The sequence below is a fragment of the Oncorhynchus tshawytscha genome, linkage group LG04, assembly GCF_018296145.1.
Source record: "Oncorhynchus tshawytscha isolate Ot180627B linkage group LG04, Otsh_v2.0, whole genome shotgun sequence".
NCBI classification, from domain to species: domain Eukaryota; kingdom Metazoa; phylum Chordata; class Actinopteri; order Salmoniformes; family Salmonidae; genus Oncorhynchus; species Oncorhynchus tshawytscha.
In genome coordinates, this window is record NC_056432.1 from 17,797,028 (window position 1) to 17,824,292 (window position 27,265).

The window sequence follows — 27,265 nt, forward strand, 5'->3', positions numbered from 1 at the left end:
TTGTAGATGCAAGGTGATTTGTAGATCAGTCAGTCGGCAGTCGCCTGCATCGTCGGCTGTAACAGCGAACAAGCCCATTTCTAACTATCTGTGGCCATACGTCATTAATTAGCTTCCACCCCGGAAATGGGTAACCAATAATAGCTCCCCCATTTTCTTTAGATTTAAATGAATATCCATAGTTCTATGAATTGGATCAAAGCTTCAATTGAATAGATCCAGTTTAGACAAAATAATAATTCTAACAAACATAATTTGTGTACATACAGTGTATCAATATGGAAAAGATCATGTAAATTCTTTACTCAGAAAAATACATCCCACTTGGAATGTTTTCAGTGCGAAAGTGCAAGGATTAATGGCTGCAATCACGGATCTCTTGTTATTGTTTACATTTTGAAACAGCCGAAGGCCTCTACTTTATGGGGGTGTCATTGACAGTGAACGGTAAGTTCTTGTTGGGTAATGTTTTACCTAGCTTTTCATGTTCGTAAAATGCGTTGACAAGTAACTAAGTCAATTGGTGGTGACGAAATAGCTAGCTAACGTTAGCCTGCTATGCTAATCAGCGGCTAGCCAACGTAAACCATAATACAGTAGATTGTTGGCTACAACAAGCTAGCGAGTTATTTGTCGGGTCTAGTAGTTATCTAGCTAGTATAGCTAATGTACCACAATGTTAGTTTGTCATGGATTAAAATGTTGTTTATGTTGTTAGCTTGCTTGCTTTCTACTGTAACTAAATTAGGAACGTGTCATCGTTTGAGACCAGACAGACCACCCACAATTTGGCTAACGTTGGCTAGCTAGCTTAAAAGGTCTCAAAGTTGTAATGATGGGTTAACTCGTTACATATTTTCTTTATGTGTTATTTTCATAGAGATGACAAATTGATCCGCTTTTGCTGGGCTAACCAATGCGCAGCTATAGCTCTCGAAGGGTTTCTGGAAACTTGGATCTCGAGGATGTTCAAATGACTGCAGAAACATAGCGCATAGTTGCAAAGGTCAAGCCAAGATCACCAGAGAAAAACACAGGTATAACACACCATGTCCTGTTTTTGTGCTATTGTTTTCTGTGTGTGATGTCATTACCTTCATTTGAATGTATTCTTATTCTATTGCAGTGTACGGCTAGATCAAAGTCATGTTATTGTTTTCCCCTTTACCCACAGAGAAAACCGATAAGTGAGTTTGTCCTTGAATATTTATCACTATTGTGTTTCAGCAGAAACTAAATCTGTCAATTTTGCCTGACCTTAGGGGTGCACAATGTTTAGTGCAACTCAGAGTTCCAAGTCTGAGTTCCTGGACAAAGCCAGGCAGGCACGTGAGGAGAGGAAGGGGTACAAAGAGAGGGAGAGAGCAGCCACTCTGATTCAAGCGCTGGTCAGGAGATTCCTCTGTCGCTGCAAACTCCAGAAGCAAATAAGGTTAGCTTTTACAAGCAATACTTGCCATTATGCTTTAGGAGGACATATCATCTTTCTTGAGACTCAATGTGTGAATTCTCTCTCTTTCTGACCAGGAAAGAGGTTGATGACTTCTTTCAAGATGTCGGAACAACAAAAAGAAATGCACTATCAATTTTTAAAATTGCTCGGAAGTTGTTATTTATTTTTTGTCAAGAGGATAAGCTGGTGAGTTTCTTTAACCCCTACACTTTACCCTCACTGATAATATATAAAAAATATGTTTTGTACATTGTTAACTGATTTGAATGTTTTAATTGTCTCTTACTGGAGGATGTCTCTTATTTACTTACGAGCTGAAAGACATTTCAATAATTATGTATCACTATAGTACTTAAGATTACTGAAGATTGCTTAGTGTACATTTAACTAATGAACTATGTTTTTTTTCTACGCAGAGGTTTGAGAAGCTTTGTCGCTCCATTCTTGGTAGCATGGAGGTTGAAAATGAGCCCAAAGTGAGTATGATTATTATTGATCATCAGTGATTACAGATTTTTTATGAACCCAGAGTGTGATTGACTCTGTTCTTGGTTATCAGGTTTGGTATGTGTCACTGGCCCTTTCCAAAGACCTCACCATCCCATGGATAAAGCAGATCAAAGATGTTCTGTGGGTCTCCTGTAATTTTCTGAAAAAATTAAAGGTAAATATTAATACTTAGGATAATAACCTTCTATAAAATAATGGTGTATAATTTTAAATATTGAAATGTCAAAATTGTAACTTTACCCCTCCCTTCCTTCTCCTGTAGCCTGACATCCTGCAGGACAATAAGCTGGTGACTTTGTACCTTACCATGCTGGTGACCTTCACAGACACATCAACCTGGAAGATAGTGAGAGGGAAAGGTCAGTCTCAGGTCAAACCACTGCTGCAGTGCACACACATCCTCTATTATCACAAGTGTCTTGATATTGAAAGAAAAAAAGACAAAGTGGAATCTGACATTTTTTTTCCCCCCTCCTCTGTTCTAGGAGAGGCCCTCAGACCAGCATTGACCCGGATCTGTGAGAACATCATGGGGCATCTCAATCAAAAGGGATTTTATTCAATACTGCAGGTACAGTTACACACGCGGCATCTTCCATCTTTTTCCCAGGCCTTTTAGAACGATTATTATGATGTTAACAGGGTTGGGATCAATTCAATTTAAATTCCAGTCAATTCAGGAAGTACACATTCTAATTCATATTATCTTTAATGATTTTCAATTAGGAAGAATTAGAATTTTGGCTTACTTTTTGAATTGACTGGAACTGAAATGGAATTGACCCCAACCATGGTTGTTGACGTGTATTGGTTGTTTATGCAATATAAATCAAAAATAAAATGTGTGAACTGTCATCTTTGGATTCCCTGGTAGATTCTACTCACCAACGGATTGGCGCGCTCCAGACCCTCTCTTACCAAGGGCACACTCACAGCAGTATTCACGTTGGCATTAAGGTGAGCGGTTGTTGGGAGTGTTCTAATCTCCATTTAACCACAATGGATCAATTGTCTCTGCATCACTAGAGCCTGGAGCAGATCTATTGCAGTGGATTCCCAGGGTTCAGCTAGCTCACGTTCCCTCTCAGTAACAGGGTTTGTAGTAAGAAAATAATCCTGTGTTTTAGCTTCATGGAGAATTAAGTCCTATCTTATCATAGTGTATGATCTGCTTGGTTACCGTTTTAGAATGCTCAGAGCCAAAGAAGCTTTGGGAGCCATTAGTGTAACTTGTCTTTATTTTATAGACCTGTCATTGCTGCTCACTTCTCTGACAACCTGCTGAGGTCTCTTCTCATCCACATCATGTCTGTCCCAGCTGTCGTCTCCCACATCAACACCATCACCCCAGAGGTAGACACTCACATGAAGAAATGGCACCCTATTTTCTACCTTGTGCACTGTATGTAGGGAATAGGGTGCTCGAAAGTAGTGCACTACGTAAGGTATAGGGTGCCATTTCAGACGCACCCGTTATTGTGTGGACATCATAACTTGTACAATGAGAGAGCCTCTGAGTGTGCGCTTGTCTGTGCAGTGCATGGCCACCATACAGACCCACGACCTGCTGAGGAAGTTCACACTGTTCCTGAGCCGTGAGGAGCAGTGTGTCGACATCTGTGTCTGCCTGGAGGGGAGCCACACACTGTGCTTGCTGGGTACGGTCCTTTACACTGCCTCACATAGCTATCCTATGGCAATAGTTTTTAATTCTCTTGTATATTGCAGGGTTTCCCAAACTCGGTCCTGGGGCCCACCCTGGTGCACGTCCTAGCACTACACAGCTGACTCAAATAATCAAAGCTTCATGATGAGTTGGTTATTTGAATCAGCTGTGTAGTGCAAGGGGAAAAACAAATCCTGCACCCAGTGGATGGGGGATGGGGACAGGACAGGGCCGATTTTGGGAAACCTGCTATAGGCTACTGTTTGTGTGAGTGTACAAGTCTGAGTTTTTTTGCATGACTCTTTTTCTTGTTTTTCTCTGTGCCGTGCTGTGGGAAGCATACCTAATCAGCTCTTTGGGGTTGCTGCTCTGTGGGGGCCTCTGTTTCATCCTGTTGTACTGTAGGTAACCTGATTCACCTGGGCTACCTCAACGAGAAAGTCCTGGAGGAGGAGGCCAACCACTTTGTGAAAGACCTGACGGACATGCTGTCCTACTGCCAGAGATACGTGTCCCAGAAGAAATCCAACCTCACTCACTGGCACCCGGTCTTAGGCTGGTTTTCCCAAACTGTAGACTACGGGTCAGTGGGACATCCTCAGAACTCAGATATGTTTCTGCTCTCTTGTCGACTCTTATTGTCATGCCAAACTCATGACAATGACCATAGGAGCAAAATGGCACAAAAAGATATGGGACCGGGCTATGAAATGGGATCTCAATCATTGAATGTCATGGATTTAAAGTGGATCTTAACTCCCTCACCCTGTCCTTCTCTCCAGTCTGAATGAGTCTATGCCACTGGTCACCAAGCAGCTGCAGTACCTGTGGGGCATGCCTGTGATCCGGACTCTCTTCAGTGACGTGCTCAGCAAAAAGCTTGAGACCCAAGAGCCCACGCCTCCACCACAGCCTACCACGTCGCAGAACAACCTGCCAGTCAAGAGTAAGTTGAATTTGGTTTGTTTGTTGTTTTCCTCCCAGGCACTTAATCAATCAATTTCAAGGGTTAATTATTTAGACACTTGTCAGTTTTTTTCCCCACTTACCTGGGTTTTTGTCAATCAACACTGTATTAAAGGTTTAGTTTTAAAACAATGAACTAAACCTTATCAATGAAGTAACTTTGTCAGAGTGGTTTCTGATTGACATGTGGGTTTCTCTTAGGCCTCTTTAAGCGGGCGTTTCAGAAGTCTGCCTCGGTGCGCAACATCTTGAAGCCGGTCGGCGGGAGACGAGTGGACTCCGCTGAGGTGCAGAAGGTGTGCAGTATCTGTGTGCTGTACCAGACAGCCCTCACCACGCTCACTCAGATACGACTGCAAATCCTCACTGGTGAGTCCCTGCGATTTGAGACACACACACACACACAACATATGTTCTCTCATGTTTTCTCTGGTGGTGTCGCCCTCAGGCCTAACCTACCTGGATGACCTTCTGCCTAAGCTGTGGGCCTTCATCTGTGAGCTAGGCCCCCAGGGAGGCCTCAAGCTGTTCATGGAGTGCCTGAACAACGACACAGAGGAGTCTAAGCAGCTGCTGGCCATGCTCATGCTGTTCTGTGACTGCTCCAGACACCTCATCACGTGAGCTCCATGAATTGCTACTATATAACACGTGATAGACACATCCAGTATGGGAGGGTTTCCCACATATAGATTACATCTAGTCCTGGACTAAGAAGCACTTTCAATACTAATCTGTGTCTGGAAAACTGTCCATAAATGCAGTATCCCAGACCCACTGGATGTCTGTAGTTACTGACATGTTATACTGTATGTTTTCCACAGGATCCTGGATGACATCGAGGTTTACGAGGAGCAGATCTCATTTAAGACAGAAGAGCTTGTCACCATCTCCTCGTTTCTCAACACATTTGTGTACAAGATGGTCTGGGACGGCATTTTAGGTGAGTCGCCTCTTACACCTGTTGAACTCTTGTCAAACTCAAAGGTCAAGCTGATTGACAGTGACAGAATTGCCAATCCCTGGTTCCGGCACCATGAGAAATAGTTTGGGGATAGGGTTAGTGAGTGGGTGCATTCATTTAGTGTGTTGTGACAGAGAATGCCAAGGGGGAGAAGCTGGACCTGTTCCACAGTGTTCACGGCTGGCTGATGGTGCTCTATGAGCGGGACTGCAGGAGGAGGTTCTCCCCTGATGATAACTGGCTGCGCAAGTAAGTGCCCCTCCGGAAACATACTTATCCTAATCCCCAATACTTTCCATGTTTGTTATTCTGCACTTCCCAAATCCTTATAAGGTGATCCTTGTGATCAGTAGCAGTCAAATATTCTCAAAGCTTGAGGTGCGCTTGATGAAGCTTGCCCACCATAATGGAACCAATGGAATGTTAGTGCCAAAAGCGCCAACTTTGCCCACCCTGTACACCGGGGAAATATTGGGCCCATCTCAAGTATTTGACTTATGTATTTGTTCCAGGTGTGATCTGTAGGAGACAATTGTGATGTTGGAAAAAGGCACACACACACGCACACACTCTTTCAACCCTTATGTCCAGGGATCTGAAGCCGAGCCTTTTGTTCCAAGAGCTGGAGAAGGGCAAGAGGAGAGCTCAGCTGTTACTGCAGTACATACCACACGTCATTCCCCACAAAAACGTGAGTCTGCACAGAAAGAATATTGTCCCTCTGGGGCATCTGTAGTTGTAGTTTCACTGTACCGTATCCTTATCAATATGTACATGGTGTCTCACCCCCATTCGTAATCCTGTCCTACCCACTTTAGAGGGTCCTGCTGTTCCGGAACATTATTACCAAGGAGAAGGAAACCTTGGGATTGGTGGAAACAAGCTCCGCGTCTCCGCATGTCACCCATATCACCATTCGCCGCTCACGGATGTTAGAGGTATGGAATTGATGTATCGATCTGTTGCATGTTTTCCCCCACACTGGAATACCACTTAGGATGAATTCTGTATTCAAGTGTACAGATTGAGACAGTCTAGTTGTCAAATACAGTCAGGTATGGTGGCTGTGACTTCAGCCCAAACTGATCACCCAAACTCTTTGTGCCTGAACACTCTTCAGGATGGTTATGACCAACTCCGCCGGTTGCCTGTCAACTCCATCAAAGGCGTGATCCGTGTGAAGTTTGTCAACGACCTGGGTGTGGACGAGGCAGGAATCGACCAGGACGGCGTCTTCAAGGAGTTCCTGGAAGAGATCATCAAGAAAGTCTTCAACCCAGCACTCAACCTCTTTAAGGTTTGCTCTCCAGACCTCGTTTCAAATACTTTTGGAATAATTTTGAAAGATTCACTCTCACAAGGTGCTTTTAGCCATTTTCTGTCAACCATGCTGCTGATGATGATGTATTTTCCCCCATAGACCACCAGTGGCAATGAGAGGTTGTACCCCTCCCCTACATCCTACATCCACGAGAACCACCTGCAGCTTTTTGAGTTTGTGGGGAAGATGCTTGGCAAAGCAATGTATGAGGTGTGTCTGCACTCACAGAGGATGTTAGTCATGTGAAATTGGCATATATTTACAAGAATGACTCCTTTTAAAGCCACAAGCCCTGCCCACCACTTTCCCCCCTATAAAACTGAGGGATGGGTCTGGAGAAATGTAACGACGGTTCATAGCTGGAGCTATGGTGCAATGCCTGATAGTCCATGAGATCAACGTGTATGTGTGTGTTTTTCAGGGCATCGTGGTGGACGTACCCTTTGCCTCCTTCTTTCTCAGCCAGGTCATGGGTCACCACCACAGCACCTTCTACAGCTCCATCGACGAGCTTCCCTCCCTGGACTCTGAGTTCTACAAGAACCTCACCTCCATCAAGGTCAGAAAGATCCCCCACCCCAACTATCATAGTCCTACATTGCCTGGTATTGTGTGTATTACAGCATAAACCGTGTTTATTACGAAAATGTTGAGAAAAAAAATTGCAACTGAAAATTTGTGTTTCTGATTGGATAAGTCCAGGTGGTCCCTCCCTGTTTGTCTGTTTTCTCCCGCTTGTTGCATGTTGAACACGACCCTGGTTTATGGTTATAATTGCGCTCTTTTGATTTGAGATGTTTGTTTTACTTTGTCGCTACTTTTTGTGATCAATTTTACTTCATGTTGTGGAAGTTGACTCCAAATAGGTGGTTGATCTTGGTTTTGTCCTTTTCCAGCGCTATGACGGGGATGTTGGTGATTTGGGTCTGACACTATCGTATGACGAGGACGTTATGGGACAGGTAGAAACTATATATATTTTTTCTCTGAATGCAGGAAAACAGAACTGCTCTTTTAATCTCTTAATACTCTCTTCATGTTTCCTGGCAGCTGGTCTGTCACGAGCTGATTCCTGGAGGAAAGACGATGCAAGTCACCAACGAAAACAAGTGAGCAAGATGCAGATCCACTATCTAGTGGTTCTCAAATACATATTGTATTAGACGAACAATGGTGTGAACATCAAGTGGAATTAACAACTAACATCTGTAAGTTTGGTTCTACAGTACATCAGTGGTTCTCAAACCTCTCCTCTGGGACCCCTAGATGTTTCACAATTTCATTGTAGCTCTGAACCAGCTCACCTGATTCACCTAGTCAAGGGTTTGATGATTAGTTGACAAGTTGAATCCGGTGTGCTAGCTGTGGAATAGATCAAATACATGGAATCGGTGGGGGTCTGAGAGGTTTGAGAACCACTGATGTACTGTAGAACCAAACTTACAGATGTTAATTCCACTTGATGTTCACACCATTGTTCGTCTAATACAATATGTATTTATTGTCCCCCTCCCCCCAGACACTTGTGGAGATCTAAAAGGATCTGATAGGTATAAGCAATAAGGTGAATGTCCTACCAAGCCAGGGCATAGTAGATGTACATGCATTGCTTATTATACCTGTCAAATCCATTCATATCTTCACTGTTTCTTTTTTATTATTACTTTTTATTTTAGTCTACTTGGTAAATATTTTCTCTACTCTTATTGAACTGCACTGTTGGTTAAGGGCTTGTAAGTAAGCATTTCATGGTAAAGTCTACACTTGTTGTATTCAGCGTTTGTGACCAATAGTTTGAGTTGATTTCACAAGTGCCCAGGAGGGAAGGGCTAGGGGGTTGTTTCTAGACAGGCCCATGGTCAAAGACCGGTACAGTATGAAAATGGGAAACTGCTTCTGCAATAGAAATCCTGATTACGCTTGTAGGTGATGCCATGGCGACGTTGGCTAGCAAAGCTCATGCATAGAAACACGTCATCGGGTCTAACAGTCCTCTCTCACTGAACTGCGCAATGTGCAGGTCGTCAAATCAAAGGCACTCCTTTGCTATAAAGTTGTTTTTGACAAATGAAAACGTGTCAGTTTGTCACTTTCACAAGGTTGGAGTAATAACATGTTCAGCTACTTAAGACATCGGCTCAAATCTAGGTTGTGCCTTTAGAGTTTCAGAAAATGAACAACCAAGGAATAACTTTCCCTTTTCTTATTGACTTCTTAAACCCTGGTCTGCTTCACAAGCGTTCCCGGAAGTCTTGAGATCAAATCAAATGGTTAGCAGATGTTATTGCGAGTGTAGTGAAATGCTTGTGCTTCTAGTTCCAACAGTGCAGCAATATCTAACAAGTCATTTAACAATTCCACAACAACCACCTAATACCCACAAATTTAAGTAAAGGAATGGAATAAGAATATATAAATATATGGATAAGCAATGACAGAGTGGCAAATGCAAGATGCAATCGATGGTATAAAATACAGTACATACGAGATGAGTAATGGAAGATATGTAAACATTATTAAAGTGACTAGTGATCCATTTATTAAAGTGGCCAATGATTTTAAGTCTGTATGTAGGCAGCAGCCACTCTGTGCTAGTGATGGCTGTTTAACAGTCTGATGGCCTTGAGATAGAAGCTGTTTTTCAGTCTCTCTGTCCCAGCTTTGATGCACCTGTACTGACCTCACCTTCTGGATGTTAGCGGGGTGAACAGGCAGTGGCTTGGGTGGTTGTTGTCTTTGATCTTTTTGGCATCGGGTGCTGTAGGTGTCCTGGAGGGCAGGTAGTTTGCCCCCGACGATGTGTTGTGCAGACTGCACTACCTTCTGGAGAGCCCTGCGGTTGTGGGTGGTGCAGTTACCGTACCAGGCGGCGATACAAGCCCGACAGGAAACTCTGCCATGGGGTTCTGAGTCTGACGTAACTTCACCTTTGACCTTCTGTGCTGCAGGATCAGCTACATCCACCTGATGGCGCACTTCCGCATGCACACGCAGATCAAGGAGCAGACGGCAGCTTTTATCCGAGGATACCGCAGCATCATCAACCCTGAGTGGCTGCACATGTTCTCCACCCCAGAGGTCCAACGCCTCGTCTCCGGGGACAACGCCGAGATTGACCTGGACGACCTCAAGTGCGTAACCTTCGACCCCTTTCACCCCGACCAGCCCCTCCACATGTCATTACTGTTGTCACTCGACAGCTCTTCAACGTGCCAATTGTCAAACATTTGAGGGAAATCCTGAAATCCACGGTGTTCAAATGGTGTGAATCTCCGATTTGATTGTTTCGCTGACAATGAGCTGCCCTTGTAAGAAGGTGATGAAGCCAAGGTTAAGGTGCTTGCTGACATGGTCTCTCTCTGCCTGTCTCTCCTGTTGTCAGGAAACACACAGTTTACTATGGAGGTTTCCACAGCAGCCATCGGGTCATCATCTGGCTGTGGGACATCCTGTCCAGTGACTTCTCCTCTGAGGAAAGAGCCATGTTCCTCAAGGTAATAACCAGCCCCAAATGATACAAAAATGCTATTTTACCATTCATTCATTTAGCTGCATTAAATCGACTTGCGGGGTGCCAGTTTGAGACTTGTAACTGTTATGTGATCATCCATTGTTGTTCTTGGTTTACAGTTTGTCACCAGTTGTTCAAGACCCCCCCTCCTAGGTTTTGCCTACCTCAAGCCCCCTTTCTCCATCCGCTGTGTGGAGGTGTCTGACGATCAGGTGAGAACACTGTAATCATAGTCAGATGTTTATACATAGAGCTCAGTGATATGGAAAAAAATCCATACCATGATAATGTGTAGCCTGATTTGATGCGATAACGATAAATTAAACTATAAGTTTATAACAATGTGCACCACAGTTTAACATTTAAAAAGTTATAGCCATCAATTGTCCCATTAACAATAACCCATATTAGCGAACTTATTTCATTTCAAACTTTACATTTCTGTAATGTAACTAATCGTGATGAACGATATCCGCAAAATGCCTGCTATAAGTGATCGGTATGGTCTGTGTCGATCATTTTTGGTTTATCGTCCCAGCTCTACGACAGCACACAGGCACCAGCACCCCTGCTACTCTCCATTGAACTTTTGACCTTTTTGTTGAAAAAGAAAATAGCTTTGAGAAGTCAGTCCCTTGGGACTACTGTGTGTTTGTGTGCTTTTGTCGCCTGTCTCTCTCTAGGACACTGGGGACACCCTAGGCAGCGTCCTCAGGGGTTTCTTCACCATCCGGAAGAAGGAACCAGGCGGTCGCCTCCCCACCTCGTCCACCTGCTTCAACCTGCTCAAGCTGCCTAACTACAGCAAGAAGAGCATCCTGCGTGACAAGCTCCGCTACGCCATCAGTATGAACACAGGTTTTGAGCTCTCATAAAATAAACTCCCCCCTGCTCGTGGCCTGCTGACAGCAAGACTAATGGGAGAACGACTGAAGAGCGTCCTCCTTACCCAGGCTAGAGGCGGGAGTCCGTTAAGTCAGTGGAGCTTTACCAAAGTGGAAGGCAGAACACATAAGATCCCCCCCCCTTTACCTTTATCGCAGCCTTGGAAACCAGAAGAGCTCCACCCTCTCTTATCCCAATCAGTCTGGATTCTGGAAGATACCCACCCCAAGGGCTCTCAAGCCCATTTGCTGCCTGTGTAACCACGGTAACCTATTTTCTGACCAGTTGTAGTCTTTGACTACGTTAGATTTTTTTTCTTCAAATAGACAAGTAGCTAAAGAAACAAGTGCTGTGGGAGCAACACATTTGGAACAGTTACTTTCTGCTCTCTCAACTTTAACCCCATGCTAATAATCGTAACAAGGAGAAGAATGTGTTACCTAACACATTGCCAAAATAAAATGGCTCCATGTCTTACCATTTCTTCTCAGGCTTAATAGAACGATACTTGGATCTAGCACTCCCACGTCAAATTAACTGGAAAGCAATATAGATGCAATGCAAGCCATTAGACACGTAATAGACTTCTCACTGGAGCAAAACCATAGAACAAAGTTTCCTATCTATTGGAATACAATGTTATCCATGCAACTTTCAGCTGTCATTCGATGAGTCTTAATAGCCTTGTTGAACATGACGAAAGCACCTTTTTATAAAGAGACGACAAATCACCTCCTCATGTTCAACAACAAGTTCTAACCACGGAGAGGTGGTCACCTGTTGACGCCTGTGTCATATTTATATTGGCTCTCATGGATTAATTAAGGAATTAAATCCTGACGATCTGTCTCTTTCTCTCCCCATGTACACACACTACAGTCAGTCACCTGACAAAAGCATTAGACCTTGTATCTCTGTTCTCTAATGTATTGAAATTAGAACTCATGTTACACCGCAATGCATTTGTAACCCAAAGTGATGCCTGTCTGTCATGTCAATACTTTCACTGATCATGCGGTTGTTTGATACAGACAAATGATGTCCCATTATCTTATGTCGTGGTTCTGGAGTCTTTTTTTGTTGTTGTTTGCTTTTGATAATTAATTAGTGGCTCTTGAATGTTTTTATGATTTGCTGTGAAATATCTGGGTCCTATAACTACAGCAGACAACTGTTGTTTTTTCCGCATTGCATGTCGCTGATTGTGACCTTCCCAAACAAATTTGTTACAGTGAAGTCAATCATGAACGTTTCTCTATTCACTAGGATTTCACTGAATAATTCTCACTACAGCTCTGAAAAATGCTGAGTGCCTCATATGTCCCCACCTCATATGTCTAAGTGTGGCGTTTGATCGCGTTTGTGACTGACCATGTCTCTTCGAAATGGAATCAAGCCATAAACACACAGGACAAGGTATTTATAAGGACTTGAGCCTGCTTAGAGACAATTCAAATTCAACGCTCCTTCTACCGTGTCCGCCACTGAACGAACCAACCAACCAAACCAGGAAAGTTTGGTGTCATTTGTCACTGGCTGTGCATGCCAACCCTGTAAGGATGCTCCCTTGTCTGAAGACCTTACAGCCACATGGAAAGGGGTTACACAGGGAGCAAACCATACTACAACATGATGTCATGGGTTGGTTGATCACCTGAATCTGAAAGCATTTCTTTTGTATCCATCTACCCTCCTTCAGACCCTCTCTTGCACAGAAAACCCTGCAAAATACCATGCAAAATGTTGCATTACCAGGGTCAAATAGAAATAGACTATGTGGGGCAGTTGTTAGTAACTTGGTGGTGGGAGACAAGGCAGTTTAGGGTCTTAAATGGAAATGAAAGATAAACCGGTTTATAAAAAGCAATAGCCTGTTTCTTGATTCTGTATTTTATGCAGAACTTTTTCCTGAGGGGTGTACGTGTACACTGCGTGGTTGTTGTCAGCCATAGATGCGGCTCTGGTTGTGGTCAGCCATAGATGCGGCTCTGGTTGTGGTCAGCCATAGATGCGGCTCTGGTTGTGGTCAGCCATAGATGCGGCTCTGGTTGTGGTCAGCCATAGATGCGGCTCTGGTTGTGGTCAGCCATAGATGCGGCTCTGGTTGTGATAATTTCTAGTTGAAGGTGTAATGCACCCCAACACCTCATGGCATTAATCACTAGCTAACAGAAAACACCTTTCTGATGATGTTATGGGGATTATATGGGCCATTAAACAAGGTTCTGTATGGTTTTATATTGCTTCGCTATCTTATATTGACCAATGAACCGAAATCTGTGATCTATTTGTTTGTGTATAGTAATATTAGAGGGGTACAACCTACATGTACAGGCATTTCCCCCAGTTATGAATGCCATCAATTTAATTGACAAATTGAAATAACTATTAGAGACTATAGTATGGGAAGATCTTACCTCAATTTTGTCTGTTGTGACTGCGATATATTTAATTCCCAAGAGCCTCTGACTGTGGCCTCTCTGACAAGTCAGTGGTCAATGTCCTCAGTGGTGTCTGACTAAATGTTACCCATAAATTATTTCAATCAATTGTTTCAACAGCCTGATGCGGATTAGAAATGAGGTTTGGAAATGGAGCTCTAGTGAGACAAATGTTCAGTGTCCAAGAGAGAATGGAAGATATCACACACACTCTGTCTGTTGTGTTTGATGAGGTCATTCCTCACTTTTAAATGATGTCATGAGATCTTGCTATCTTTTTATTAGAAGAAAAGGAAATCCAGGAAATGTGCAACATACTCCTATGAAAGTACTGTCCTCTCCCTCCTTTTTAAGTGTTTTTGAAACTGGTTGCACTATGTGAAATACAGGTTGTTGAAAAGGTTATTTCAATGTAAAACATGTCTGTGTAAGATATTTCTGCTGTAAAACATTAACAATTGTTGAGTCATGTTAACCATATTTATTCTAAACTTTACTTAACTAAAGTGTGTCTTTCTTCAGGAATCAAGCCATGCTTTTCTTCAGGAGAGGTTGTATAGTGCAGAGAGGTTTTAATATATTAAATTATGAAATAGCAGCTGTGTAGAACAGGTTATGTCATGGATTCGTGTCAGTTCTCTATTTATTACATTTCTATCTGCAAAGTCCAGATCGTTTCCTTGCTATCTGGGTTCCTTGGGACGTCCCTACCCCGTTGAAATTTAAAATGGTTAACCTGGTTGGAGGATTCCAGATTTCCTGTTTATTCCCTCCTGATCCCGGGAATACTCCAGGGAATATATTGAAATGAGCGGAATTTTGTAACCCTGGTTATGGTTTAGGGTGGGGGACAGCACAATGATTCCAGATAGCACTAACCCTCCCTTACCTAGGCTATAGCGACGTATGTCAGTCGACTCAAGTTTGGGTCAGGTGAGCCTGAATTTCAATGCTTACCCTTCATACACTTTTTAAAAAGTAGTTTAACGATCATTGCATATCTAAAACCATGAGGACTCCTCCAACGCGCTGGTTCAAAGCATTGCGGAGGTAAATTGGCTACATTAAAACTAGTCAGACGCATCCCAGATCGCTGTCTAAATTTACTTGAATCACTTTGGTAGTAACACGCATTGTTTTATTGATTTCAAACTTAATGTATATTGTTGAACAAAGTTTATCTTTGAGATCAATATTACTTATCTTTCAGAAAGTTCGTGTGACAGGTTTGAACAACTTGATTTCTTCATCGCTCTTATCTTTGATTATCTTTTGCGTTTCCTGATTGGTTGCCTGGAAACCCGAAGTCTAGGTGGGCAGAGATGAGTGTTTGAATCGGGAACTGTTCATCTCGCCAGCTCTACAAGCCAGAATGCTATAAAAGTATATTAAGGTACTTTACCGGTTGGTATGTGAGACAATATATCCACAGGGAAGTATAATTACATGTTGGTAGTGCACTGAGATTTCTATCACCTGAAGCAATGCACATAACCATCTGCGTCAATTTGGCATGTATGCATGCCTCTCCTGCAGGGTGGGTATAATTTGTGGAACATTCCAACAGGAATCTGTTCCAAAAACTTCGTAAATAACAAGGTTGCCAACAAACACTTACAAAGTTGTATAGCAGCAGAATAAGATAACGGGGTAGGGAGTGGGCTATTTAATTACTTTTTTAAAATTATGTTTATTCCGAAAAATGTCTGTATTCACTCTGGTAGCCTATCGACAAACATTAAGAATAAACTACATGGTGAGTGATGCCTATTCGGCAGCTAGGTGGATTGCTCATGTTACCTTGTACTTCACGAAGTTTTTGGAACAGTTTCCTGTTGGATCGTTTCACAAATTATACCCACCCTCTCCAGCATGTATTTGTATCGCATGCTTCAGGTGATATAAATCTAAGCGCTCTACCAGCGCTTTGGGAAAAAATGTAATTATACTTTCCTGTGGATTTATTTGCTCATATTCCTACCGCCCAAAGGACCAAACTCGCTGAATGGACCTTGGGACTTCACTACCCCGTTGAAATTTAAAATGGTTAACCTGGCTGAAGAATGACAGATTTCGTGTTTATTTCCTCCTGATTCCGGGAGTATTCCAACCGGGATTTCGGGAAAATCAGGGAATATATTGAAATTAGCGGAATTTTGTAACCATCGTTATTGTTTAGGGTGGGGGGACATCCCAATGATTCCAGATAGCACTAATCCTCCCTGCCTAGACTATAGCGGTTTATAGGCTACTGCGCACGCCCGAAGACATATGTCAGAAGACTCAAGTTTGGGTCAGGTGAGCCTGAATTTCAATGCGTCCCCTTCATACACTTCAAAAAGTAGTTTAACGATCATTGCATCTCAAAAACCATGAGTACTCCTCTAACACACCGGTTCAAAGCATTGCGGAGGTAAGTTGCCTACATTGTTATTATTATTCTTATTATTGTATTTTTATTTGAATAGGCAAGCCAGTTAAGAACACATTCTTATTTAAAATGAAGGCCTACCCGGGCCTAACCCAGACGACGCTGGGCCAATTGTACGCCGCCCTATGGGACTCGCAATCACGGTCGGTTGTGATACATCCAGGAATCCAACCAGGGTCTGTAGTGACGCCTCTAGCACAGAGATGCAGTACAGCTGTGCCACTCGGGAGCCGATTAAAACTAGTCAGACACATCCCAAATCGTTGTCTAAATTCACTTGAATCACGTTGGTAGTAACACGCATTCATGTTTTATTGATTTACGTTTGTTGCGCAAACTTAATTTATTTTGTTAAACTTTGTTCATCTTTGAGATCAATATTACTTATCTTTTAGAAAGTTCATGTGACAGGTTTGAACAACTTCATTACTCATATCTTTCATTGATTCTCTTTTGCGTTGCCTGGAAACCCAACGTCTAGGTGGGCAGAGATGAGTGTTTGAGTCAGGAAATGTCCCTCTCACCACCTCTACAAGCCAGAATGTTATAAAGGTATATTTTAAGGTACTTTACTGGTTGTCTGTGTGGTTGGTCCTTTTGGTGGCAGAAAAGTATAATTACATGCTGATGGTGCATTTGGATTTCAATCACCTGAAGCATGTACAGAACCATGTAAACATGAACATGTGTACCAGCTTGGCAAGTATGCATGCCTCTCCAGCAAGTATCCATCCTTCTCCAGCATGTATTTGTATCACATGCTTCAGGTGATCGAAACGCTCTACAAGCGCTTTGAAAACTTTCCTGTGGATACATTGTCTCACATTCCTACTGCCCAAAGGACCAACATTGTCTCACATTCCTACCGCCCAAAGGACCAACTGCAAGGACAACATTTAAAATATAATTTTATTCACCATTCTGACTTGTTGCGGTCATGAGAGGAAACTTTCCTGATTCAAACACTAATTTCTGCCCGATGTAGAGTTAAATGCAATTCAACAGGTTTCCAGGCAACCTGATTGGCTGAGTCATTGTCCTCTGATACTGGGGTTTTAATGGTATGGATACTGCCCATGGGCTGTCCTCTGTTTGGCACACACTTTTCACCAGGCTTATACATTATATGGCCAAACGTATGTGGACACCCCTTCAAATTAGTCACTGACGGGTATTTTTTATATTTTTTTACCTTTTTTATTTAACTAGGCAAGTCAGTTAAGAACAAATTCTTATTTTCAATGACTGCCTAGGAACAGTGGGTTAACTGCCTTGTTCAGGGGCAGAACAACATATTTTTACATTGTCACCTCGGGGATACGATCTTGCAACCTTTCGGTTACTAGTCTAACACTAACCACTAGGCTATCTGACGCCCCGTATAAAACCGAGCACAAAGCCATGCAATCTCAATAGACAAATATTGCCAGTAGAATGGCCTTACTGTACAGCTCAGTGACTTTTTTTAATGTGGCACTGTCATCGAATGCCACCTTTTCAACAAGTCAGTTTGTGAAATTTCTGTCCTGCAAGAGCTGCCCTGGTCAACTGTAAGTGCTGTTATTGTGAAGTGGAAATGTCTAGGAGCAACTATGGCTCAGCCGCGAAGTGGTAGGCCACACAAGCTCAAAGTATGGAACCGGCGAGTGCCGAAGCGCATACAAATCATCTGTCCTCGGTTGCAACACTCACTACCGAGTTCCAAACTGCTGCTGGAAGCAACATCGGCACAAGAACTGTTCGTTGGGAGCTTCATGAAATGGGTTTCCGTGGCCGAGCAGCTGCACACAAGCCTAAGATCACCATGCACAATGCCAAGCGTCGGGTGGAGTGGTGTAAAGCTTGCCGCTATTGGACTCTGGAGCAACGGAAATGCGTTCTCTGGAGTGATGAGTCACGCTTCACCATCTGGCAGTCCGATTGACGAATCTGTGTTTGGTGGATGCCAGGAGAACGTTACCTGCCCCAATGCAGAGTGCCAATTGTAAAGATTGGTGGAGGAATAATAGTCTTGTCAATATCTGTGTGAAAGAACTTGACTGGCATGCACAGAGCCCTGACCTCAACTCCATGTAACATCTTTGGGAGTAATTGGAACGGCGACTGCGAGCCAGGCCTAATCGCCCAACATCCGTGCCCAATCTCACTAATGCTCTTGTGGCTGAATGGAAGCAATGTCCCAACATCTCGTGGAAAGCCTTCCCAGAAGATTGGAGGCTGTTATAGCAGCAAAGTGGGGACCAACTCCATTTAAATGATTTTGGAATGAGATGTTCGACTATACTTTTGGCTATGTAGTGTATCTGTAAGCCTGTTCGAGATTAACATGAAAGTGTAGAAGGAAGCATGCGCGGAAAAGCAAGAGCATGTTATGCATGCAAGAAGAATGGCAGCCTAACCTGCAGAAGGTGTACTGAATATGATTTGATCTAGAATACTAACTACAAGACTTGTTTCCTTTACACATAGGAATACACTGGCTTTTGTCTGACATGTATTTCAGGAACAGGCTGGAGGAGCCCTGCATGAAGACCCTTCTTTTAGAGTGCATGGAGCTGCTGAAAAGGGCCAGAGCTGCCTTCCAAGCTGGCCGCGCATTTGACGAGAGCTTCAGACAGGTCCAACTGGAGGCCCTAGTGCGCATGCTGGTGGAACATGAGTGTGACTTTGTGGATGCACTTGGGAGGGACCTCCATAAGGTACAGAAGTTATTCTCCAGATTGAGAATGTCTAATCATTTCTCCATATTTTAGTAGGAGCCGAAGAGGTTGACAAGATGCAGACCAGTACATAATAACAATATACAATGTATTCGGAAAGTATTCACACCCCTTCACTTTTTCCTTATTCTAAAATTGACTAAATCGTTTTTTCCCTCATCAATCTACACACAATACCCCATAATAACAAAGCAAAAAAGGTTTATATACACTTAACAAAAATATAAATGCAACATGTAAAGTGTTTGTCCCATGTTTCTTGAGCTGAAATAAAATGTCCCAGAAAAAGCTTCTTTCTCTCAAATGTTTTCAAACATTTGTTTACATCCCTGTTAGTGAGCATTTCTTCTTTCCACGACAATCTATCCACCTGACAGATGTGGCATAGCAAGGATCTGATTAGACAGCATGATCATTACACAGGTGCACCTTGTGCTGGGGGCAGTAAAAGGTCATTCTAAAATGTGCAGTTTTGCCACACAACACAATGCTACAGATGTTTTGAGGGAGCGTGTAATTGCCATGCTGACTGCAGGAATTTCCACCAGAGCTGTTGCCAGATTATTTGTTTATTTCATTACCATAAGTCGCCTCCAACATTGTTTTAGAGAATTTGGCAGTACGTCCAACCGGCCTCACACCTGCAGACCACGTGTATGACGCCATGTGGGCGAGCGGTTATCTGATGTCAAGGTTGTGAACGTAGTCCCCCATGGTGGCAATGGGGTTATGGTATGGGCAGGCATAAGCTACAGACAAAGGACACAATAGCATTTAATCGATGGCAATTTGAATGCACAGAAATACCGTGACTAGATCCTGAGGCCCCCTGTGAGACCATTTCTTTTAAGGCAGTGGTTCCCACTTTTTATAGTGTCGTACCCCTTCAAACATTCAACCTCCAGCTGCATAACCCCTCTACCACCAGGGTCAGCACACTGTCAAATATTGTTTTTTTGCCATCATTGTAAGCCTGCCACACACACTATACTATACATTTATTAAACATAAGTTTCTGTCACAACCCTGCTCGTGGGAAGTGACAAAGAGCTCTTATAGGACGAGGACACACATAATAATACATTTTGCTCTTTAATTTAACCATCTTACATATAAAACCTTTTTGTTCATTGAAAATTGTGAATAGCTCACCACAGGTTAATGAGAAGGGTGTGCTTGAAAGGATGCACATAACTCTGCAATGTTGGATCGTATTGGAGAGTGTCTCAGTCTTAATTCATTTTCCACAGTCTGTGTCTGTATTTACTTTTCATGATAGTGATGGCTGAGAATCCACTCTCTCACATAGGGCATCAGTGTCTTAACAGTGCGACTTTACACGGCAGGATACTCTGAGCGCAGCCCAATCCAGAAATCTGGCAGTGGCTTCTGATTAAATTAAATTTTCACAGAACCGCTTGATGCAATTTCGATGAGGCTCTCTTGCTCAGATATCAGTAAGTGGACTGGAGGCAGGGCATGAAAGGGATAACGAATCCAGTTGTTTGTGTCATCTGTTTCGGGAAAGTACCTACGTAATTGCGCATCAAACTCATTTGCACACACAAAATCATACGATGATGGAACGACCTGTGTGTTGTCCTTGTTAATGCAGACAGAGAAGAACTCAAACTTCTTAATCAGCCTCAATTTAGTCCCGCACATTGAATATAGTTGCGGAGAGTCCCTGTAATCCTAGATTCAGATCATTCAGGCGAGAAAATACATCACCCAGATAGGCCAGTTGTGTGAAACTCGTCATCATGCAAGTGGTCAGACAAGTGAAAATAATGGTTAGTAAAAAGAACTTTAAGCTCATTTAAAAAAAAATGTCAATACTTTGCCCCTTGATAACCAGCACACTACTGTATATTGTAAAATCTTTATATGGTCACTGCCCATATCATTGCATAGTGCAGAAAATACACACGCGTTCAGGGGCCTTGCTTTAACAAGTTAACCATTTTCACTGTAGTGTCCAAAACGTCTTTCAAGCGGTCAGGCATTCCCTTGGCAGCAAGAGCCTCTCTGGATGCTGCAGTGTACCCATATTTTTGGGGGAGGGTGTCTTTTCCCCCAGCATTGTCCCTGCCATATTTGCGGCAGAAGGAAGAATTAAGCACTCCACAATAGTATGGGGCTTTCCTGTCCGAGCCACTCGGTAGCTCACCACCATATAAGACACTTCTAGCCCCTTCTTATTAATGGTATCTGTTGCATCTATACATGTCTTACTACTCGAAAGTCGTCTTAATTCTCTTTGGCTGCATCAGATTCCCAACTGTCAGTGTCCATGCTAGCTGGGCTACCTGTAATTTTACACTGTTATTTCGCTGATCACTAGATGGTTTAGTTTTATTTTTGGCATTGAAACTAGGCTAATCGGGCGAGGAGGGAAACCTCACCCAAATGTATAGCCCGTTGGAAAATATAAATGGACTGTTTGAAAATGTGAAGAAAAATATATTTTTGTATTGTGAATCACATTTTTTATTTGGCGTACCCCCGACGGCATTGCGCATACCCCTGGGAATACCTGTTTTAAGGTATCTGTGACTAACATGCATGTCTGTATTCCGAGTCATGTGAAATCCATAGATTAGGGTGTAATTAATTTATTGAAATTGTCTGATTTTCCCCTCATATGAACTGTAACTCAGTAAAATCTTTGTTCTATATAATGTATATGTGTGTATATACACTACCGGTCAAAAGTTTTAGAACACCTACTCGTTCAAGGGTTTTTATTTTACTATTAGAATAATAGTGAAGACATCAAAACTATGAAACAATACACATGGAATCTTGTAGTAACCAAAAAAATGGCAAACAAATCTAAATATGTTTTATATTTGAGTTTCTTCAAATAGCCTTTTCCTTGATGACAGCGTTGCACACTTGGCATTCTCACAACCAGCTTCACCTGGAATGCTTTTCCAACAGTCTTGAAGGACTTCCCACATATGCTGAGCACTTGTTGGTTGCTTTTCCTTCACTCTGCCTGTCCGACTCATCCCAAACCATCTCAATTGGGTTGCAGTTGGGGGATTGTGGAGGCCAGGTCATCTGATGCAGCACTCCGTCAATCTCCTTGGTAAAATAGCCCGTACACAGCCTGGAGGTGTGTTTGGTCATTGTCCTGTTGAAAAACCAACGATAGTCCCACTAAGCCCAAACCAATGGGATGGCATACCGCTGCAGAATGCATGCTGGTTAAGTGGGCCTTGAATTCTAAATAAATCACTGACTGTGTCACCAGCAAAGCATCCCCACACCATCACACCTTTTCCTCCATGCTTCACGGTGGGAACCACACGCAGAGATCATCCGTTCACCTACTTTGTGTCTCACAAAGACACGCCGGGTGGAACCAAAAATCTCCAATTTGGACTCATCAGACCAAAGGACCGATTTCCACCAGTCTAATGTCCATTGCTCGTGTTTCTTGGCCCAAGCAAGTCTCTTCTTATTGGTGTCCTTTTAGTAGTGGTTTCTTTGTAGAAATTTGACCATGAAGGCCTGATTCTGAACAGTTGAATTTCAGATGTGGCTGTTCCTTCAACTCTGAAGCATTTATATGGGCTGAAATTTCTGAGGCTGGTAACTATAATGAACTCTGGGTTTTCCATTCCTGTGGCAGTCCTCACGAGAGCCAGTTTCATAACGCTTGATGGTTTTTGCGACTGGAAATACTTCACATTTTTCGTATTTACTGACTTAAAGTAATGATGGACTGTCATTTTTCTTTGCTTATTTGAGTTGTTCTTATTTTAGTTACTACATGATTCCAAGTGTTATTTCATAGTTTGTCTTCACTATTATTCTACAATGTAGAAAATAGTACAAATAAAAACCCCTGAGTAGGTGTTCTAAAGCTGACGTGTATCACCTTCTTTATTACTAACAGTGATTTTATTAGGGAATCCACATTCCTGAAGGCACACATTGGTTCCCCAATAAATCACTGTGGCATTTTATAATGTTTATCTTCAAGGTAATCAGTAGTGTAAACAAACCGGCTACCATCAAGGCCTTATTTCAAATGTTCTGTCCGAGACCTGAGCGTTTGTGCTGTTTTGCCAGCCGCGGTTTGAGACGGTAGTGTCTGAACTGATACTGGTGAAGAACGAGGCTCTTCATGCCATCAACAACCTCAAGAAGTGGATGGAGCCGCAACCGGTGGAGAGGAACCTGGTAAGACTGTTGCAGGGTGCCCCGTGTGTGTTTTCTGAATACTGGGTCGTCTTCATTTGGGAGAAATATTTTGAAATGGAGTGAAACGGGGAGGTTACTACTACCTGAATTTGTCCAGTAAAAACACCGGTTTTTGATTTAGGTTGCATAACCTTTTGATATGTATGAGGGTGGTTTAGTTGGACTTTGTAGGAATACACAAGTTTTAAAGCCACTTAAAATATGATCGTTGAATCATCAATTAGTTAAATTGTCTTTTAGAGAACGGGCTGTCTCTCGCCTACAAAGAAATGTATTGTGCTGAACTTGTCAAAACAGTTTAGAATAGTCTGGGTGCCAGTCTGTTTTTGCTCTATTTTCAACTTCTTATGGAATTGTCATGCCAAACAGTGACTGCACGTAGTACCTGTGACTCATGAGTTTTCCATTGGCTGGGTAATGTGAGCTCCTCCCCTCTGCCTTCTTCTGATTGGTGCAGACCACCACGTTGGATGAGTGCCTGGTGGTGTGTGAGCCACTGGGGGTGGTGCTGATTGTGGGGGCCTGGTGTAGCCCTGTTCAGCTCTGTCTGGTACCCCTGGTTGGGGCCATTGCCGCAGGTAACAATACACTGTAACTATAGGCTTTAGGGCATTTAAGTGTCACACACTCAAACATAATGCTCATCCATTTGCATTCAATACTGAAAGTTGCTTGCCAATCGTTGTACTGTTGTATCTGTTTGTTCTTTAGGGAACTGTGTGATCCTCAACCCCTCAGAATGTAGTTCTCACACATCGGAGCTGCTACACCATCTCATACCGTCATACCTGGACAATGTGAGTTGAATTCAATGTTACACAGGTGGCTGTTTTGGTGACTTGTCATAAAAGTGAGTACCTTTTTAACCTACAAACATTCCTGCTCTTTTCAAAGGAGTGTTACCATGTGACCCTTGCAGGGGTGAATGACCTGGCTGAAATAGTGGACCTCAAATTTGATCATGTCTTCTTCACAGGTAAAAAAGGTTCAGATTTAAAATGTCACCATTGCCTTATCTGAATTTTGCTCCCTAATCTTTGTTGTATCAGACGTAATGTGTGCTCTGTGTATGAGGTAATAATGGTTCCCCTAGGAAACCGTGAGGACGGGGGTAGAGTGGCACAGGCAGCAGCCCGCACCCTCACACCCGTCACCCTGGTCTTGGGCGGTGGTAAGAACCCCTGCTATGTGGACCAGCAGTGTGACATCCCCACCACGGCACGACGCATCACCTGGGCCCGCTTTCATAATGCTGGGCAGAGTATGGTAGCACCTGACTACGTCCTGTGCCATGCCGAGGCCAAAGCACAGCTGCTCCAGGCCTTGCGCTGCTGCCTCCTGCAGTTCTATGGTTCAGACCCCCAGGAGTCCAGGAGCTTTGGCCGCATCGTGAACCTGGAGAACGTACACCGCACCACGGACCTGCTGCGGAGGTCTGGCAAGGTGGCTGTAGGAGGCCAAGTGAATGAAGCAGATAAATACATTGGTAAATGAACGAGGAAGGAAGTTTTGAAGAGATTCTAAGGCCTGGTTTCCTTGACGAAGATTAAGTCTAGTCCTGCGCAAATAGCATGCTCAACAGAGAATCTCCATTGAAAGTGCTTTTCAGTCTGGGATTAGGCTTAATTGGTGTCCAGGAAACTATTCCTACATGTATATGCACCTGATTTACAGTCTGTACTACACCACAGTATTTGTACATAACGACTTTTGTGTATATATATATTTGTTTGTGTGAAGCACCAACCGTTCTGTGCGATGTGATAGACTCGGACCCTATCATGCAGCAGGAGGTTTTCGGACCTGTTCTGCCCATTCTGACTGTCAACAGCATAGATGAGGCAATCTCCTTCATCAGTCGTCGAGAGAAGCCTCTCTGTGTGTACGCTTACTCTAGCAACAGCAAGGTGACTGGCACAAGCTTACACACACAATTCATGTGTACACATACAATATATGCTGGCTGTCATGCCTCTTTCTGCTTCCCGTGCAGGTAATCTCAAGGCTAATGAGTGAGACCTCAAGTGGGAGCTTCTGCTCCAATGACAGTGTCCTGCAGAGCCTGATGGTGGTCCTGCCTTTTGGGGGAGTAGGTAGGTTTGAGAAAGGTCTGCCTGGGTCAGATTACTGCCTCAGGTCTTCAACCCTTCTCAGTACAGAGACCTGGGTCATGTTCAGTAGGGCATACAGTAATAAAATGTTTTGCAGCAGAAATCTGTTCTTATTGAACAAAGTATTAAAAACAAACATGGTATTGACAGACTGATCAGGTGAAAGCTAATATCCGCTATCGATGTCACTTGTTAAATTCACTTAAATCATTGGATGAAGGAGGGGGCAGCTTAAAAATCATTCTTTAACCCTTGGTAATAGGATTGTGTGCAATTCAGAGGGTGAAGGGGCAAGACAAAAAATGTAACAGCATGGTAGTACAGTACGTGCCAGGCGCACCGGTTTGTGTCGAACTGCATCTCCCTTTAAAAAAAATAAGGTCTGACAGGCCTCACCATAGTGAATGAATAAATGTATTATATTAACCCTCCCATATTTTGTTTAACTCTACTTGACAGGTGCCAGTGGGATGGGTTCCTACCATGGGCGCTACAGCTTTGACACCTTCTCGCACCGGAAATCATGCCTGCTCAGAAACAGTTGCATCGAGTGTGTCACCTACCTGCGCTACCCACCATATGAGGAACGCAATCTGTCACTTATGACCTGGGCAAGTAGCCTTTCCCAGAAGAGCCAGGGCTGGTGCCAGATACTGTGACTGTGTGCGAGTTGGAAGACTGAGACCTTTTTACAACACTAAGCCGGGCTGAGCTCTACTGTACTGGCTTGATTACACATCCACCATAGTTATTGAAACCATGCTGTAAATCCCAGTGTGAAAAGAGGATATCTGAACCTACAGTACATTCTGAGGACCAGTTGTGATAGTTCTCCAATACGACAATGTATTCAGCACATTACATTTCTGATGTAGAACATGATGCTAATGCAGTGACTATGATCAGCAAGTTTATTTACTGCAGCATGGCATGATAGCCCATCAGTATAAATATTGTATCTATGGGATATTTTAAGCTATTCGTCCAGTGTTCTCTGAAATACTTTATAAAGAAGCTTCTTGTGATCCAACCTGTGACATTTAAATACAACAATGTACATTGTGTGCTTCCAACACAGGATTATAACTTGCTCACTTCATTACAAAATTCTAATTCTTTATTCTGTAATATCCTAGTATCACAGGTTGTTGTAGCAGTTTTTCCAAATTTCATTAAAAGCAATGTGCCACTCAGTATGTTAAGGTTTAGCCTCTAGCAAAGTCAAACTTGATTCAAGTCTTTATTTGAAATTTAGGGGCAGATCCATTACGAGATATTCAAGCGTATACCATCAATCTGTCTTTTACATATGCCAATGATGAATTCAATCCTTAAACAGAATAAATGTTGTTTCAAAGTTCCCCAGTCTGTTCATTCATGTGTAGATGTGTCATTCAGGTCTTTTGTAGATTTTCTCCTCGTTACCTTATTTCATGGCTGTGTACCTGGCCACTGGAAACAGGTAGTTGCTCAATCTGTGGGAAGACGTGAGGTGACTGTTCATCAGCTAGAGCACACCACAATTTAAAATGTGCACATTTATACCAGGAACATAGTGGATTGCGAAAGTATTCACCCCCTTGGCATTTTTCCTATTTTGTTGCCTTACAACCTGGAATTAAATGATTTTTTTTTTTTTGGGGGGGGGGTTATCATTTTATTTACACAACATGCCTACCACTTAGAATATACAAATAAGACTTGAGCGTGCATAACTATTCATCCCCCCCCCAAAGTCAATACTTTGTAGAGCCACCTTTTGCAGCAATTACAGCTGCAAGTCTCTTGGGGTAGGTCTCTATAAGCTTGGCACATCTAGCCACTTGGATTTTTGCCCATTCTTCAAGTTAAAACTGCTCCTGCTCCTTCAAGTTGGATGGGTTCTGATGGTGTACAGCAATCTTTAAGTCATACCACAGATTCTCAATTGGATTGAGGTCTGGGCTTTGACTAGGCCATTCCAAGACATTTAAATGTTTCCCCTTAAACCACTCGAGTGTTGCTTTAGCAGTATGCTTAGGGTCATTGTCCTGCTGGAAGGTGAACCTCCATCCCAGTCTCAAATCTCTAG

General features: G+C 43.0%; 2 protein-coding genes across 7 annotated transcripts; both read left to right on the forward strand.

Moving 5' to 3' along the window:
* The first annotated feature begins 122 nt into the window (after positions 1-122).
* On the forward strand, positions 123-13,516 carry LOC112248241 (ubiquitin-protein ligase E3B-like). Of its 2 annotated transcripts, XM_024417101.2 has the most exons (29): positions 123-447; positions 881-1,037; positions 1,127-1,187; positions 1,263-1,432; positions 1,528-1,639; positions 1,870-1,929; positions 2,013-2,117; positions 2,226-2,322; positions 2,449-2,534; positions 2,838-2,920; positions 3,211-3,316; positions 3,501-3,621; positions 4,035-4,212; positions 4,412-4,575; positions 4,797-4,964; positions 5,044-5,215; positions 5,420-5,538; positions 5,694-5,808; positions 6,151-6,250; positions 6,378-6,497; positions 6,680-6,856; positions 6,980-7,090; positions 7,302-7,439; positions 7,777-7,842; positions 7,931-7,989; positions 9,829-10,011; positions 10,263-10,374; positions 10,511-10,603; positions 11,075-13,516. In XM_024417101.2, the coding sequence occupies exons 4-29, from the start codon at positions 1,272-1,274 to the stop codon at positions 11,264-11,266; spliced, it is 3,198 nt and encodes a 1,065-aa protein (XP_024272869.1). In that variant the 5' UTR covers positions 123-447; positions 881-1,037; positions 1,127-1,187; positions 1,263-1,271; the 3' UTR covers positions 11,267-13,516. The 2 variants fall into 2 exon arrangements, with proteins under 2 accessions (XP_024272869.1, XP_024272868.1); XM_024417100.2 differs by lacking the exon at positions 1,127-1,187.
* Positions 13,517-14,390: 874 nt separating this feature from the next.
* aldh3b2 (aldehyde dehydrogenase 3 family, member B2) lies at positions 14,391-26,554 on the forward strand. Of its 5 annotated transcripts, none has more exons than XM_024417106.1 (10): positions 14,391-14,650; positions 18,652-18,847; positions 22,952-23,062; positions 23,541-23,661; positions 23,795-23,880; positions 23,978-24,059; positions 24,177-24,569; positions 24,824-24,990; positions 25,077-25,176; positions 25,654-26,554. In XM_024417106.1, exons 2-10 carry the CDS (start codon positions 18,674-18,676, stop codon positions 25,851-25,853), a joined length of 1,434 nt encoding a protein of 477 aa, XP_024272874.1. In that variant the 5' UTR covers positions 14,391-14,650; positions 18,652-18,673; the 3' UTR covers positions 25,854-26,554. The 5 variants fall into 5 exon arrangements, with proteins under 5 accessions (XP_024272874.1, XP_024272871.1, XP_024272873.1 ...); XM_024417103.2 differs by lacking the exon at positions 14,391-14,650 and adding an exon at positions 14,676-14,767; XM_024417105.2 differs by lacking the exon at positions 14,391-14,650 and adding an exon at positions 14,998-16,015.
* Positions 26,555-27,265: the final 711 nt, after the last annotated feature.

Excerpts from the sequence above, each read along its gene's own strand:
- LOC112248241 (XM_024417101.2), top strand. The coding sequence starts at position 1,272 with ATGTTTAGTGCAACTCAGAGTTCCAAGTCTGAGTTCCTGGACAAAGCC. Across the intron at positions 1,640-1,869 it reads TTTGTCAAGAGGATAAGCTG|AGGTTTGAGAAGCTTTGTCG; the intron begins GTGAGTTTCTTT and ends TTTTCTACGCAG. Across the intron at positions 6,857-6,979 it reads CAGCACTCAACCTCTTTAAG|ACCACCAGTGGCAATGAGAG; the intron begins GTTTGCTCTCCA and ends TTTCCCCCATAG.
- aldh3b2 (XM_024417103.2), top strand. The coding sequence starts at position 14,727 with ATGAGGACTCCTCCAACGCGCTGGTTCAAAGCATTGCGGAG. Across the intron at positions 18,848-22,951 it reads TTGGGAGGGACCTCCATAAG|CCGCGGTTTGAGACGGTAGT; the intron begins GTACAGAAGTTA and ends CTGTTTTGCCAG. Across the intron at positions 24,570-24,823 it reads TGAAGCAGATAAATACATTG|CACCAACCGTTCTGTGCGAT; the intron begins GTAAATGAACGA and ends GTTTGTGTGAAG.